The following is a 16,738-nucleotide window of genomic DNA, read 5'->3' as shown; positions in this document are numbered from 1 at the left end:
ATGAGGACAGTTCTGGTTGGGGGCTGAAGGCCTGGGGGAACAGCAGGGATGGGAAGGGTTAAATAGGCTGGCTGGGGTTGGGTTCCCCAAAACCCAGCCATTTGGGGCTTCAGCCCCAGGCTCCTGGACATTCAGGAAGTCAAACACTTAACCCAACTGTAGAAAAAATACCTTTTTATTAATTATTAGGAATAATTCATTCATCGAATGCAGGGTGCGTGTCGGGCAAGGTTAGGTACTGCCGGATGGATGAGGGGAAACGTGCAAGAGGGCAGTGAGAAGGGGGACAGTCCCCCACTTTCCACAAACTACAAACAGCAACATAAACACAGAGAATCACAATCCTCATGTCTCCTCCTGTCCCACTCTTTCAGAACGAGTCCCACTGTGGCCGCTAGAGGTGCCAGGGCATCTGGAAGTTCTGGGCCGGGAGCGGGGTACAATGGGTGGCCTCGAAGTTGTACAGATGCTTCTGAGCCTGAAGAAAGAGGGCAGGACAGGTGGGGTGCAGAACACTGCAGTGAGCAGTAGCCACCAAACACCTCCACGGCCCGTGAAACCACCACCCACTCTCTACAAGCTGCCACTTCCAGTGCTGTCCCCAAGCCCTACATGTGTCCCCTGGCCATTTGGGCACCCCCTTCCTTCGCCACCCCTTAGCTCACCAGAAACAAGGCCAGCTGCTGCCTTCCGTCTGCATCCATGTCCTCCCCTGCAGAGAAGAGGCGCTCACACGGGGTCCATACATCCGGATATTCATCCCCTTCCTGGACTCTTCCCAACACCCTCTCCTGCCCCAGGACATCCTTACCCACACTCCAGGGGAAGTCAGGCCCATTTTCTGCCTGGTAGGAGCGGAGGACGGACAGGCACCAGTCCTCTTCCACCTCCCAACGGCTGTAAATGGAGGCTGCTCAGGGGGAGAGAGGAGTGCCAGTCAGTGCCTGGCCTTGCCATGTCCCCACCCAAAGGCCTCACAGCATCTGCATGCACCTTCCTCCAGCTGTGAGGAGGCCTCTAGCCACTGCCTCACCACTCGAAGACCCTCCTCTGCCATCACGCGGGGATACCTACAGAGGGAGCACGGGGATGGGAAGTCAGGACCCAGTTCCCTTCACTCTTCACCCCAAGCCCTCCTCCCCCGCTCCCCGCTGTGCCATGTCAGTACACACACCCCTGGCTCACCGGTACTGCAGGAGCTTCAGCAGGAGGTCGTTGCCTCGGTTGGACATGATGTCCTCAGGAACCCTGGGGGTGGGAAGAATGGACACTGAAGAGGCTGGAGTTTGGGGAGGGAGGGTTTGGACACCTTCCAGGGGCAGAGTTTGGAAGGGCAACTTCCTAGTTCCATCTGGAATCCAGGAGGGCAGAGGCTCCCCGGTACTCACGTGGTGGTGATGATCTCATCCTTGGTTCTGCGGATCAGCAGCACGGGGCCCTGGTACCTTCAGAGGAGAGCGTTGTGGGGAGAGAGTGTTCAGAGGGAGACGGTAACACCTGGCCACTGCCCATCCCCCAAAGGGCTGCCTTCTCATCCCCCACTATACAGGGCCTCATGGGCTAGCCCATCACCCAAGGATGAGAAAATATTAAAGAATGGGCCCCATTGCCCAAAGTCTGGCCTTACTGGGAGATCTGCTCGAATACCAAGCAGAAGGGTGTTGCTGGCCGGCCCTCGCTCACCTGCACAGCTGTTCTGCATTGTTCAGATTGAGGTGCTGCCTCACTGTCCTGGTCACCAGGCCCCCTGGAGTGGGATAAAAGTGAAGGGATAACAGAGACAAAGCCCTTGCCCAACACAAAGGTCCCCAATGCTCACAGAGAAAACCGAGGCCCCAGACAGGGGAGTTCTCCTGCTTCTCAAATAGTGGGGTTACCCACTCCCCACCTACAGCAAAAGGATCCATCTCCAGTTAGAATGAAACTCCCAGTACCAGCCCACCCCTTCCCTGGAAGGGCAGGCCTGGGAGTTGTACTCACTCCAGCTATCTGGCATGACCTTCAAGGCCAAGGGCACCAGGTCATCAAAGGAGGCATCCAGGATCACAGCACTAATGTCTGGGTAGGACATGGCTGCCCACGTGGCTGGTACCAGGATAGGAAAGAAGGGTGAGGACTGAGAGGCTCCTGCCCACCACCCTACCCCTGTCCCACTGACCCTACAGGCTGACACCATCCTCCCTATTAGGTTAGACCAAGGTCTCCCTTAACCCCTCACGTCACTTGGCCGGGGCACTCTCCGGAAAAGATTGAGAGAGAACATCAAAGTGCATCGAAGATGTGCAGAGGAAAGATTCGCTTCCCTGATGTGCTCCCTGCCCAGGACCCTGGTCTACTTCTTTTAATAATGGGCAAAAGGGGGCACCTGGGTGGCTCAGTTGGTTAGGCATCTGACTCTTGGTTTTGGCTTGGATCATGATCTTGGGGTGGGGAGACTGAGCCCTGTGTCAGGCTCCATGCTTGGCAGGGAGTCTGCCTGGAATTCTCTCTATCCCTCTGCCTCTGCCCCTCCCCCTCGCTCTCTCTCTCTCAAACAAAATCTTTAAAAATAAATAAATAAATAAATAAATAAGCAAATAAAATAATGGGCATAAGAGTGGAAGGAAATGTGAATGTATACAAACAGGATACCTTCTTCCAGACCCACACAGATATCCCACCTCCATCCTCTCCTCCCTTAAGCCTCGACCCCATTGTCAGGCCCCCCATGCATTTCCCTACCTCTCCTTGGGGTGGGGTAGGGGTGACACAAATTGGGAGGAAAGGGGCAGGAGGTAGGCTGGTACCAGTGAAGCCGCCGATGGACCAGGCATAGATGATGATGTCCTGGGGCTGGAAGCCCAGGCGGTGGATGGCAAACTGGACCACCACATCCATGGCGTTGGCCTCATTCTGAGGAAATGGCACCCCCTGCAGGAGGAAGGGCAAAGACTGGAGTGAGTCAGCACCAAAGGCCACCTGGGTCACTGACAAGCTCCCAAAATGGACTCTTCTAGCAGTTCCCCTGCAACAGACAGGGAGGGTGCAGAAGAAAATGCTGGTGGGAAGGGCTGCACTCTCCAGAAACCAGCCTGCCTGCCGCTTCCCACTGTAGGAGGAGGGGTCTGGCTCCCTGCCCTTAGCACCCAGGTGACAGGTGAGTGGGAGCTCCCCCACCAGAAACAGCCACTCCTTTCCCTAACTCTAGTGGCTAACCAGGGGGAGACAGACCATAATTCAGGAAAAGAAAGGGATTTCAGAGAGGGTCTCACCGTGCTTCCAGCAAAGCCTGGATGGTTCCAGCCCAGGACTGAATATCCAGCTGCAAAGAAGGAGGGGGACAGGCTAGGAGCTCATGGTCCACACCTCCCTCAAACCCCTCCAGCCCTGGGGGAAAGAGCAACTGAACCCTGGAGCTCTAAACATTCTCAAACTCAGAGGCAAGTAACTCCAGCCTTCCCAGAATGGGGAGATGACACCAGAGGTTGTGAGGCAGCAGAAGGGAGAGGTATGTGATGGTGTGGTGGGGACAGAACGAAGGCCATCCTGTTAGGAACACAGCCCAAGGGGAGGGATGTATGCTTAGCAAAGGGGGAGTACACTTTCCCCCAGATGTGAGTTTTAAACCTCACTTGGAACACACGATCTGGCGCAGGGAGGTTCTATTGGTGTGGGAAGGTGGGGCCGTTCCATTCCAAAGGACAGGGACAAAGAGAGCCGAACCACAGGCCTACCTTCCAGAGGCGTAGAAATGCAGCCCACCTCATAGAAGCCCGCGTTCCCCTCACAGCAGATCACCTGTGGAGGGAGGCAGGAAGGAGGGCTGGGAAGGAGCCAAGTTGGGACAGAAAATGCCCCATGTGGTAGGATGTGGAAAGAGAAAAGGGCCTGTTCTCTTCAAGGGGAATGGAAATTTCTCAACCCACAAGGTGTATAAGAAGAGAAGCAAAGTGGATGCAAATGCTTAGCAAACTGAGCCCTCAGAGGAAGAGGAAGTACTAATCACCCAGCACAGTGTCCACTTCTCCTTGGAAGACCAGCATGGGGCCAGCCCTCAGAAATGGGTAGGGATACTTTTTTTCCTTTCTGGCTTTTGAGTCTATTTTTCCCATGACACTTTGTCTTGTGTGGTATGCCAATTGCTTTCCATCTCTGGGCTCCAGACACAGAGTCGGATAAACTCATTCCACGGTGTCCCATGCCAAAGCCCAGAGATGATGGGGCTCGCATGGACTCGCATGGACAGCTCTGGGGAGAGCCAGGACCAGAAGCCAGCTCCCTAGACTGTTGGCTCAGGGCTCCTTCCGGGACTGCTTCATGGAGGCAGCCCACTTGGGAGGCCAGGCAGCCCGGGTTCAAATCCCAGCTCTCTCACTTACTGTGTGATCTGGGAAAATTATCCCGGGCCTTATTTTCATCATCTATAAAATGGGTTGACATAAGAAATTAGTTTCTCTGCCACAGGGTTGTAGAAATGCTGCCTAAGTGGTGACCGTTACAAGATCACTTTTTGGTCCTTGAATGTCAACCTCTACTTGCTCCATTTTGCTATGGCAGGGTTTTCCGAGAGAAGAGGTCTTGAGGGTGGGGCTGGGAGACAGGGATTATTCCAGCTGTCTTTCCTCGGAGCTGCTGGAGGCCTGAGATCCCCAGAGCCTCTGCTGCCCCCCGCAACTGCCTCTGGGCTCCCTGCTCCCTCTCACCAGCTTCTGTCCCTGGGGCTCTGCTGTCCCCCGCCGGTCCACAAACATGGTGTCAATCTCGTTGCCATCACAGGCCAGCAGCTTCGCCCGGCGCCCATTACACTGAGTGAGGGAGACATGAGGGGTGGGAGGTCACATCCTTGGTTGGGGGAGGAGGATCGGGGCGCGGGGCGGGGGTGCCTCACCTCTTCCACCAGCCGGGCCTGGCCCTGCAGCAGCACAGGCATGAGGGCCTTCTGGAGCAGGTACACAGAGCCGGGGTAGAGCATTCGGCGCCCCAGGGTATGTGCCACCAAGTAGCTGTGGGGAACACAGGGGTTAGCCGACCCTTGAGCTCAGGAGGGCCCAGGGCCCATCCCAGACCTAGTACCCAGAGACCCTGGGGCCCGCTTCACCCTTGAACTTCAGTTTTGTTTTCTTGACCCTCATGTGTTTGTGTTCCTCCTTAAGGATTTAATGAAATATTGTATGTACCAAGCTGATGTTTTTCAAACTTTTTTACTACAACCTTTTATAAGGGGCACATTTTATTTGTGGCCCAGTACACACATCTGTACATATACTAAAAATGTAGGAGATGATATTTTCTATATATGGTAAGTAAAAGCAAAGTTATTACTAATTATGATTCTGTTAATGTGTAATTACTACTGAGGGGGCCTCGGTGGTGCAGTTGGTTAAATGTCCAACTCTTGGTTCCGGCTCAGGTCATGATCTTTGGGCTGGGACTCAGTGTGAGTCTGCTTAAGATTCTCTCTCCCTCTGCTCCTCCCGCACTCTACCCCTTACTGCGGGTGTGCACTCTGGCTGTCTCTTTCTTAAATAAATAAATCTTAAAAATGAAACTTATTAAAAGTCCCCAGCTAAATAATACTTTAAAAAAATGATAGCTATAATTCACTCAATTGATTTCAAGATTCCTGAATGGGTCAAGATCCATGGTCTGGATTTTGTTTTAAGATGTGTTTACTTAGGGGCGCCTGGGTGGCTCAGTGGGTTAAGGCTCTGCCTTCAGCTCAGGTCATGATCTCAGGGTCCTGGGGTTGAGCCCTGAATTGGGCTCTCTGCTCAGCAGGGAGCCTGCTTCCCCCCCACCCCTCTAACTGCCTCTCTGCATGCTTGTAATCTCTGTCAAATAAATAAATAAAATCTTTATTAAAAAAAGATTTACTTGTTTGAGAGAGAAAGTGTGTGTGTGTACAAGAACAGGGCGAGGGACAGGGGGAGAAGGAGAGGAAAGTAAACTCCCTAAGGGGCACAGCACTAGAGGCGGGCCAATCCCAAGACTCTGAGATCATGAACTTAGTCAAAATCAAGAGTTGGATGCCCAACCGACTGAGCCATCCAGGTGCCCCAAGATCCACTGTTTGAAAAACACCAAACCAGACTGCAGACTCCACGGGGGCAGAGACCTGACTGTTCCATTTACTGAGATGTGCCCTCTATCTGCCATGCGGCCGATGGCCAGAGCCTGACACAGAGTAGGGGATGAAAATATTTACTGAACCAACGTGCTACTTTCGACACATAGGTAGGTGCTGTTCCTAAAAAAGGCAATTAACCATTTCCAGTTAATCCTGAAATAGGATTTGTCCCCAGAAAAACACTGTACCACTCCATCCAGCATCCCCTCAAAGCTGCAAATCCGGTTTGCCCCTCTGACAAGGGGGCACACTGTCCACACTGACCGTTAAACCCTCCCACTTCCTTGGTATCCCAGAACCAGGCCCCAGCAACAGAAAATCCCCACAGCACCTGCACCACGGCAAGGTACCAATGCTTACTACTGTGACACTACAGCTATGACTTACTTGGGCTTTGTCATGTGCGCTCAGGGCCCCACACAAGGTGGAAGCCCTTGTGAACAGGTTACCCTACCTAATCTCACCAATCCTATGAGGTGGGCTATTTACGGATGCAGAAACTAGCTCGCTTAAGGTAGAATAGCCAAGGTGCAGAGGGTCCAGGACAAGGACACAGCTGCCACCAGACCCTGCTCCGGCTAGGGCTATGTGTCTCCACCGCACCCCCAACCTCATTCTTCCCTCCCAGCCTCATTAAAAGAGCTTTTGTGGGGCACCTGGCTGGCTCAGTTAGTAGAACATGTCACTCTTGCGCTCAGGGTCCTGAGTTCAAGGCCCATGTTGGGTGCAGAGCTTACTTAAATAAATTGAAAAAATAACAAAATGAAAGAGCTTTTGTCATCAGACAGAATCGTGTTAATATCCTAATCCTTCATTCACCTTCATCCCAATCCTTCTGTGAGACTCTGAACTTCTCTGAGCCTCTTTTCTTCATATACAAATCGAGATTAGAAACTACTACAAACAGCTCAAGGCCCAGTAAATGACATCTAGAGCACCCAGTCCTGGACTGAACTGGAGCATCCAGTCCTGGAGTCCTCACTCCACATCCCCTCCAGCGGGCCTCTCTCCCTGTTGCTTCCCACCTGGTGATCTGACAAGGCAGTTTCTTGACCCGGTTGAGGAGAGTGTCTGCTGTCCCCCGGTGCAGGGGCTCTGGGCGAAGCAGGGCCACACCCTGGCGGGAAGGGCCCCCTCGAGACTCTTTCCTGAGGATGGAAAGATGCAGGGGAGGATGGAGTCAGGAGCAGCAAGCTGGACATCTGAGGTCCAGAGGGCAGGGATCTAGGAACGAGGAGATGGCGCTGGAGAGCAGGCCCTGGAGCCCCAAATGGGGCTAGAGGTGCGGGACAGGACAGAGCAGGGAGGGAATGAAAGAACTGGAACCTCACCGGCTGCTGGGCTCTTCCCAGTGGAAGTCGACTGGCCAGCTCTTAAAGTCAAAGTTGTAGTTGGCGAGCTGCCTCTGTGGTGGGCAGGGAGAGAAAGAGGGGGAGGAAAAGGGCGACTAAGAGGGCAGGCTTACCTACCCAACCTTATCTCACCCTCATCAACCACAAGACTCACCCCTGCACATCAGGGGAGGGGGAAACAAGTCAACATCCACGCCCCCCGCCCTCCCCCAGTTCACAGAGAGTAAGCTCTGTTATGGCCTGAAAAATCAGGCAAGAGAGGAGGCTCTATCTGTTCTCAAGACTGGCCTGACTGCTTCTAGAAGAGAAACTTAACAGTCTTTGCTTTTCCAAAATTTAAGACTGACCCACACCCAGAACGGGTGGCTGGAGGTGCTGGTGCTTCTGAAGGAGGACTGAACTGGAGCACCCAGTCCTGGAGTCCTCACTCCACATCCCCGCCACTCCAGCGGGCCTCTCTCCCTGTTGCTTGTGGGGGGTCTGTTGGCTGGACATGCCCTCTCCCCCACTGGGTCTTTACCTGATGCTGTCCTGGAGGCTGGGTGAGAGGGAAGGAGGGAAGTCACGCCTACGGTGCTTCCTTTGCATTGGGACCACCTCTTGAATGAGGCCCTCTCCGACAGTTGCATCCTCATGGCCACCTCCCTTCCTTCAACTTCTGCAGTCAGGAGCTGGTGAGGCCACCCAGACCATCTACACCTCTGGTCATCCCACTCAGTCTGCCCACGTGCTTTTTGAGGGTGGCGGAAGCTGTGTCTTCTATTCTGCTGTACTCCCTCTCTCATCCCCAGAGTGCCCAGTGCTATATTTTAAGAGCTGTTTTTTAATTTTCCCTCACAGAAATTTTTTGACATTTTCAAAAATAACTTGACTAAGAAGGAACAATAGAAACACTGTACAAAAATGTAAATGGCAAAACAAAACAAAATGAAGAAAAGCAAATTTCAGGCAGACTCTGCTCAGACCTGGAGGCAAATCCAGACCCAGCCACTTCCTTTGCTCCGTGACTCTGCTGGTCACTGAACTTCTTTGTGTCTATTTCCTCAGAGGTATAATAATACCACCTAATGTGGTTGTTGTGAGGCCTGGGAAGGGTGTATGCAAAATGCCTCAGACAGCGGCGTGCCAGGACATCATTCCGTAGCTCCATAAATGACAGTGTGGAGCATGATGACGGTGGTCACAGCTGTTTGATCCCAGGAACCCCTTTGTAACAGGAAAGAGCTTTATAGGGCCCCAAAGCCCCTTCTGAAAGATAATCACACTCCAGCACCAGCTGGGCTGGCCCAACTCCAAGGACACTGTGCCCTAGCTTTTCTCCCTCTTGGCACCACGCTGTGCTTCCGGGAACAAGAGTGGACATACCTGTCCATCTTGTCCCATCTCTGAACCAAACTAGCATGGTGTTCGATGCACATGGACAAAATTAACACCATTTGGGGCGCCTGGGTGCCTCAGTGGGTTAAGCCACTGCCTTCGGCTCAGGTCATGATCTCAGGGTCCTGGAATCGAGTCCCGCATCGGGCTCTCTGCTCAGCAGGGAGCCTGCTTCCCTCTATCTCTCTCTCTGCCTGCCTCTCCGTCTACTTGTGATCTCTCTCTGTCAAATAAAAAAATAAACTCTTTAAAAAAAAAAAAATTAACACCATTTACAGAACTGAGCTGCTGTGATAGAGAGAAGACCCCCTTCTAAGAAACACTGTGGAACACTCCATTAGGAGTGGTGGGGAGGAAGATTCCTTGGGTGGACAGTTCACTTACACAGGGTGGGAGGGGATACAGAGATGGGCAAGCGAAAACCCAGTGTGGTCTGTGGCAAAACCCACCTTCTGCCCAGGCAGAAGCTGGTGCCCAGTGCTCCAGGGAGGCAGCTGAGGAAGCAGCCGCCAGGGAACCCGGACGTCTGGCACCTCTCACCTTGTTTTCTGCAGACTGGTTCCTATGTGCTGCCTCCAAGATGGTGATGAACTGCCTGTACTGGGGGTTGGTCCAGCGGCCGATGCCTGGGAGAGAGAGGACAGGATACAGCGTTAAGAAAAGTGGAAGAGCAAGCTGAGTAAGTTTCGGAAAGAAGCTTAGAGATGGGCAAGGAGAAGGCCCTGGAAAGAGAAGTGGGAGGAAAAGGAACAGATGGCCCAGAGTCTGGGGAAACAGGCGAGTCGAGCTGACCCCCTTCCTTCATATGTAGCTTTGGTGTTCCCCTCCCACCCAGCTTCTTCAGTTTGTTTCTTGATAGGCTACCAATGCTCCACCCTCCAGAATGTTCACCTTCCCAGTCTTACCATAGTAACATGCAACCTTACTTTTCACCCCGGTGAGCGCGGAGTTTCTCTTCTCCCTGCCAGCGTTCTCCGCTGCCTGCTTTCCTTCTCTTTTCTGTACAGTCTAACTCCCTGCCATCTGGCTTCCTGGCTCCTGCTCTCGCCCCACAATCACTTCCTCACTGAATGCTGAGTCCCCTTTCTCTGTCCCCGCTCTCTTCCAACTGTGCTCTCAGCACTCTTCCTGTTCCACGAGACTCCTTCCTCCTCTGCTTCCTGGGTCCATCTCTGCCACCTTCTGATATCCAGACTGCTCCTCCCAGCCTCCCTTCCACTTCCCTCTCTGAAACAAGAGCCATCCTCAATGCTCAGCTCTTTCCTCTCTTCACCTGGCCCTTTGGCGGTCACATCTGCTCTCCCTTCACTGCCAAGGAATCTGAAGCCCTGACTTCTTTGCTTTCACTGACCTGACAGGTGTCATGGGCCAGGCACCAATGACATGGGAGGCACCGGAAATGAGACACACAGGTTCCAGCACTGAGAGCTGGGGCTTTGGTTGGGGGTGCGGTGGGACTGGAGAAAGATGGTAAGCGAGTAAACAAGAACATTTCAGAGAGGGGTAAGTGCTACCAAGAAAATAAAACCAGAATGAACCAGAATGCTATTATCATCAGGGGTAGAGGCCCCAGACGATATGCAGAACAAAGCAAGGTGCAGAATGGTTTGTCCAGTGTGATGCCAGTTGTGCCAAAAATGTAAAATGAACAAAAGAGGGCTATACGGGTGCCAGGGTGGCTCGGTGGGTTAAAGCCTCTGTCTTTGGCTCAGGTCATGATCCCGGGGTCCTGGGATTGAGCCCCACATCCAGCTCTCTGCTCAGCAGGGAGCCTGCTTCCCTTCCTCTCTCTCTGCCTACTTGTGATCTCTGTCAAATAAATAAATAAAACCTTTAAAAAAAAAAAAAAAAGAAGGGCTATATATTGTTTTTAGTTACCGTATTTCATAGATTCTAAAACATCTGTTTCCTTTCACATTTAAAAACTGAATCGAAATGCATTTTACAATTCATAACAGCTTAGATTTGATAAAGTGAGGCGTATCTTTCATAAAAGTATAAAAATGTGGACCAAGAAAGAAACCCCGCTTGGGGCGCCTGGGTGGCTCAGTGGGTTAAGCCGCTGCCTTCGGCTCAGGTCATGATCTCAGGGTCCTGGGATCGAGTCCCGCATCGGGCTTTCTGCTCGGCAGGGAGCCTGCTTCCTCCTCTCTCTCTGCCTGCCTCTCTGCCTACTTGTGATCTCTCTCTGTCAAATAAATAAATAAAATCTTTAAAAAAAAAAAAAAGAAAGAAAGAAACCCCGCCAAATGGCAATGGTGACTTCTGGGGAAAGAGGAACACAGAACTGGGGAAGATTCCAATGGGAACGCCAGCTCGAAATGCAAAGCTTCAGTATTTTATTGACCAAAGGTATCTGAAACAGTATCACAGAACATAAGCATTTCAGTTCTTTATGATATTGGGGCGCCTGGGTGGCTCAGCCAGTTAAGTATCTGCCTTTGGCTCAGGTCATGATCCCAAGGTTCCTGGAATCGAACCCCATGTCAGACTCCACTTCTCTCTCTCCCTCCGCGCCTACCCCCTGCTTGTGTTTGCTTTCTCTCTCTGTCAAATAAATTAATAAAATCTTTTTTAAAATTATTATTATAGTATTGTGTTCTCTGAGCTCTTCTGTATTTAATTTTTGTGCCCAAATTAAAAATAAATAAAATTTAAATGTAGGACAAAACCGAGTAGTGGGAGCTACTTTTATTTATTTATTTTTAAAAAGATTATTTATTTATTTGACAGAGAGAGATCACAAGTAAGCAGAGAGGCAGGCAGAGGGAGAGGAGGGAAGCAGGCTCCCTGCTGAGCAGAGAGCCTGATGCAGGATTCGATCCCAGGACCCTGAGATCATGACCTGAGACAAAGGCAGCGGCTTAACCCACTGAGTCACCCAGGCGCCCCGGGAGCTACTTTTAGATCAGGAGGTCAGGGCAGGACTCTCTGAGGAGGGAGCCCAAACCGGTGAAGATCGGAAGGCAGAACACCGCAGGCAGAAGGTCCTCACCCCTGTCTGGGCCCAATTGTAGCCATCCAGCTCCTGACCTGCCATTCCCTCTCCAAGCATCCCTTCGCCCAGTATTTGTCATGTGCACCTGCCAAGGGGCAATGATTTGGATCATCTCTTCACTATTAAACTGTGAGATATAACTACGCTTATACAACACACATGCAGTTTAAAAAAGAAAAAAAAAAAAAAAAGCAAACATTTATGTGACCATCACCTGAGTCAAGGAAGAGAACAGTCACATCCCTCCAAGAGTCCTCTCTGTCTTGTTCCCTCCCTCTCCCACGTAATCTCTCCTGATTCTCAAGATAACCATGCCTGTGTTTGCCACTTATATATGCCTTTATATATGCCTTTGCCACCTACATTGCCTTTTTGAACTTCAAGTAAGTGAAAATACACTGCATATATTATCTGTAATGTTGAGTCCTCAGGTTCCATGGTGTAGTGGTTAGCACATATATTATCTGTAATGTTGAATGCAACAATTTTGAGACTCAACTGTGTTACGAAGTGTAGCTTAAATCTGTTCACTTGCATTGCTCTGTTGTGTTCTGTTGTAGAACTAGAACCCTTGAAAGTATTTATCCATCCTACTATTTGTGGCCATGGACTTGTTTCCAATTTCGGATTATTACAAACATATATGTGGATATGTGCAGAATTATTGTAGGCTATATGCACCTTTTCCAGAAAATACCAAAGTTTTCTGCCAATTAGTTTTTCATACTTACAACCAAATCCTTTAAGGAAAAGATCATGTCTTCACCATTCCCAATTATTCCCCCTCAGCACCCAGCAAAAAATTATATTTTCAAAAGCTATATAATATGTATTTACCCAGTGAAGGCTAGCTCCAAAACCAGGCTCCCTCTGGACCTACCTCGGAGACAGGCCACGCCTGCCAAGAGTAGTAGTAACGTCCCAGCATAGTGAGAAAACGGCACCACTTTGGACAAGCTCAAGTAACCTAGGAGGGGAGAGGCATTATGTGAGAAGTTTTCCCCACTGCCCCTTGGCATCTCTTCCCAGGACAGCCCCCACCTCCACCCCATACCCTCTCTTTGGGACAGCCATGCCCTTGGAGGAAGAAGATGCCTGATGGAAGAGGGAAGCCAAGCCATCTTCACAGGTCCCCTTTCCTCTTTAGCGGGGGTTGGCTTATTTGCCAACAACCTGCCCACCACCTTTGAAACCACACTGACCTTTCCTGTATAAGTAGAAGAAGGCGAAGGGAGAGGAGTAGTAAGAGATGGACCAGAAGACTGAAGCCTGCAGCAGAGAGACAGGGACAAGCAATCAATACACACACATAGGTTTGCCGTTTCCAGGCCTAGGCTCTGAGCAAAGTGGATAACCTGAGGGAGATCATATCAAGGACCTATTCTGTGCATAACACAGTAGGTGCTTAATATTTGTTGAAAGGCAACATATCAGAGCATAACAGAGGCTGGGGAGATTAGGTATATGTTCCCGTTTCTTCCTCTTGTCTCCAGACATAATTTCACCAAATTTAAAGGCCAGTTTCTTTTTCTGCTCAAATTAACCAAGCCTTTTCAATCAGCCCTGCTCAGGACAGTGCCTGGCCTGGTCCCCAAGAGATGCACAAACGTCACCATAGGAACTCTGCCAGAGAAAACAGCTGTCTTTGCAGCCAAGAGGTTAGTTGCCAGGGAGGACAGGTCACTGGGGACCACAGGACTCAGCACCTGCAGACAGTCCCAAGAGTAAACACATTTTCCTCAGGGCTCAGGCTGCCCCACAGAAAGCAGTGCACACACCAAAGGGGAATGCCAAGTATGTCTGCTTGAGAGCACGTCCACATGTATGTTGGAGAGGTTGGCTGCAGAGCCCAGAGCATCCCCCCACCCCCCAGGAGCGCTGCCTTCCCCCAGGCTGGCGAGGAGAAAGTTCGGGAAGGCAACTGGATGGGAAAAGATGCAGCAGTCCCAGACATCAGGGCAGACATACCAGTGCCAGAATGCTGTCAGCATGCTTCTCCAGGGCACGAGGTTGGTAGTACGTATCCTGCCAAAACAGACAGCCGAGTCAAGGACCATGTCCACTGACAAGTCCTTCCTTCTCCCTTTGAGAGCCCAGACGTGTGTACCCGGGTTCTAGCCTCCAAAGTTATCCCTCCTGGGACATCCCTGGCTCCCTAAGAAGCCGCTCTTCCCAACCCCCACTCTAAACTCAATTTCCTACCTCAGACCACGAGAACATAGGGGCCTGGACTTGCGAGCAAAAGTGACAGCCTCACTGGACATTTCGTGATCCTTTTTCACGACCCAGTTTCAAATGGGTTGTGGGCATGTGCATATGGGGACTGGAGTTAGAGAAGAAAGGAGAGACACTGTGACAACTTGAAGAGGGAAAGAAGATCAGAAGTAACAGTGGGGTGATTAAGGAAGAGAATGTGGCTGAGGGCGGGCAGCTCTGGAAGGCAATAAACACAGTCTGAGACTACCAATGAAAAGGCAGAAAACATGTAGGGGCACAGTCTACCACCACCCCCAGCTTTCACGGATGTGATGACCCTAGGGCCTCCAAGATAGGGTGGGCGGTTGGGTGGGGGTCAGCGGATACGTATGTAGAAATCATCTTGAAATTCAAGGCCAGGGTGGAAGGAAGATAAAACTGAACTGGGGAGGGCACTGAGGCAGAAGAAATCGAGAGTCTGACGGCAGAATCATCCAGCTCTCGAATCCGCGCAGGGTCTCTTCCAGGACTTAGAGTCAATTGGGACCAGCACGAACCACGAAAGACAGGGTGGGGGGCCGCGAAAGGAAAAAGCAAGGAGTGGTAGTCAGAATGAGAAAGCGGTGGCAAACGGCGATAAAGGAGGAAGCCGGTCCGCAGAATTGACTTTAACCCAGGAAACACAAAGAGCACTTTGCAGACAACTGGCTTGACAAGCAGGCTCCCCCGATTTCCAATAATGGGCGCTGCTGGGGAGCAAAGGCCGCAAAGGGGTTTGGGCCGTACCATGTTTTTGACCAGGGGAGAACTCGACTCACCCAGGAGCTGGAAGGGGGGGTAGTGACTGAAGTTGGAGTCTCGGGGACGCTGGACGGGGCCCTTTCTGAGTCCCTTTCCCGGTAGATTTTGTAGAGCCGGGGGCCTAGGACGCAGCTCAGCAGCTTCGCCATGGCCCCCGCTCCGGCCGCTGCTCTCCCAGCAGCAGGTCCCCTTACTGGCCCCGCCCTTCCCCGGCCTCTAAGGTATTGCGTGCCCTTGACGTCAGCACGTACAGGCTCCGCCTCGAGCCCTGGGGAGACATTTTCCGCGCTCCTTGAGACGGTTTTCGTGCAGATGGACCTACGGATAGAGCAATGGTCAGAAATTAGTTGGAGGCGTTTGGAACGCTGAGAGTTAGAACGTATCAGGCGTAGTTAAGTCCACCCCCCCGCCTTTTTAAAAAAAAATTCCTTAATATTGGCAGACTCTCGAGCGACAGTGGGAATGAAGGGTAATGATTAGGAGCACTTGGCAAGAGCAACAAAAAAGAAAAGGTGTTTAGGAATAGATCTAATCAAAGAAATGCAAGATTTCATGAAGAAAATTATGAACGTTTTTGAAAGAGCTAAGCAAAGGCTTGAATAAACGGAGAGCTGCATCGCAGTCATGGATAGGAGTATTCAGTATTGTTAAGGGGTGTGAAATACGGTCAAAAAAAGAGAAAAGATGAATTATCGCTCTCAAGCGTGGACGAATCTCAAAACATCAAAACCGTAATGTTGAGGGGAAAAAAGAAAGCCGTAGGTTACATACAACCTGACACCATTTGGACATATAACGTCCAAAAATAAAATTTAATGATCAAGAGAGTGAAAGACAAAGAGCAAATTTAGAATAGTGTAACACAGCATAGAGAACCTTTGAAATGGTAATACTGTTTCTTATTAGAGATTCAGGTTTGTTTTCTTTTTCCTTGTACCTTACACCCACATAAAATATACATTCTTTAACTTTTTATTGCAGTAAACACCTATACAGAAAATTGTGCCATTTCAATATATCCATGTACTCAGCCTCCAGATCAAGAATACATTATACCACATCTACAAGATCTTCCTCAGATCACTACCTGCCCCACCAAGGGTAACCACTATCTTTATTTCTAAACTCATAGATTAGTTTTGCCTAATTTCGTACTTTACCGAAATGGAATCATACAAATCATGCCCTTTGTTTCCTGCTTCTTTTACTTATTATGTTACGTTTGATATAGTCTTTGGTATGCATAGAATATTTTTTTAAAGATTTTATTTATTTATTTGACAGAGAGAAAGATCACAAGTAGGCAGAGAGGCAGGCAGAGAAAGGGGGAAGCAGGCTCCCCACTGAGCAGAGGGCCCGATGATGCGAGGCTCAATCCCAGGACCCTGAGATCATGACCAGAGCCGGAAGGCAGCGGCTTAACCCACTGAGCCACCCAGGCGCCCCTGCATAGAATGTTTAATCAGAAACAATTTTAAGGGGGCACCTAGGTGGCTCAGTTGATTAAGCATCTGCTTTCAGCTCAGGTCAAGTTGGGCTTTCAGTGGGGAGCCTGCTTCTCCCTCTCCCACTGTCCCTATCCATCCATCCCCACCCGCTTGTGCTCTCTCTCTCTTTCTCAAATAAATAAAATCTTTTTAAAAAAAAGGAAAAGAATTTTAGAGTTAAAAAACACCCAATTCAGGGACACCTGAATGGCTCAGTGGGTTAAAGCCTCTCCCTTCACCTTGGTTCATGGTCCCAGGGTCCTGGGATCAAGCCCCGCATCAGGCTGTCATCAGCAGGGAGCCTGCTTCCCTTCTTCTCTCTCTGCCTACTTATGATCTGTCTGTCAAATAAATAAGTAAAATATTTAAAAACAACAGCAACAACAACACCCAATTCAAAGAGAAACAGGCATCCTTATGT

At 50.6% G+C, this 16,738-nt stretch overlaps 1 protein-coding gene across 1 annotated transcript; it reads right to left on the bottom strand.

Annotated features, from left to right (window-relative positions):
• Window positions 1-157: 157 nt before the first annotated feature.
• ABHD16A (abhydrolase domain containing 16A, phospholipase) lies at window positions 158-15,046 on the bottom strand. Its single transcript, XM_044256420.1, has 20 exons — window positions 14,848-15,046; window positions 13,802-13,858; window positions 13,036-13,102; window positions 12,714-12,800; window positions 9,376-9,461; window positions 7,438-7,511; window positions 7,132-7,254; window positions 4,868-4,982; window positions 4,683-4,784; window positions 3,714-3,777; window positions 3,252-3,301; window positions 2,787-2,910; window positions 1,981-2,085; window positions 1,684-1,747; window positions 1,389-1,445; window positions 1,186-1,248; window positions 994-1,070; window positions 812-910; window positions 666-712; window positions 158-478 (listed from the first exon to the last, which is right to left on the bottom strand). Exons 1-20 carry the CDS (start codon window positions 14,977-14,979, stop codon window positions 395-397), a joined length of 1,677 nt encoding a protein of 558 aa, XP_044112355.1. The 5' UTR covers window positions 14,980-15,046; the 3' UTR covers window positions 158-394.
• Between the last annotated feature and the right edge of the window lie 1,692 nt (window positions 15,047-16,738).

The sequence above is a fragment of the Neovison vison genome, chromosome 1 (assembly GCF_020171115.1).
Source record: "Neovison vison isolate M4711 chromosome 1, ASM_NN_V1, whole genome shotgun sequence".
NCBI lineage: Eukaryota > Metazoa > Chordata > Mammalia > Carnivora > Mustelidae > Neogale > Neogale vison.
This window is presented reverse-complemented; position numbering and strand designations above follow the sequence as displayed.

Bases quoted from the DNA above. Each gene is read 5' to 3' on its own strand.
- ABHD16A (XM_044256420.1), bottom strand. From the start codon at position 14,979: ATGGCGAAGCTGCTGAGCTGCGTCCTAGGCCCCCGGCTCTACAAAATC. The intron at 7,512-9,375 runs GTGAGAGGTGCC...TGCCCACCACAG, and splicing joins ACCAGTCTGCAGAAAACAAG to AGGCAGCTCGCCAACTACAA. The intron at 713-811 runs GTAAGGATGTCC...TCTTCTCTGCAG, and splicing joins TGACTTCCCCTGGAGTGTGG to GGGAGGACATGGATGCAGAC.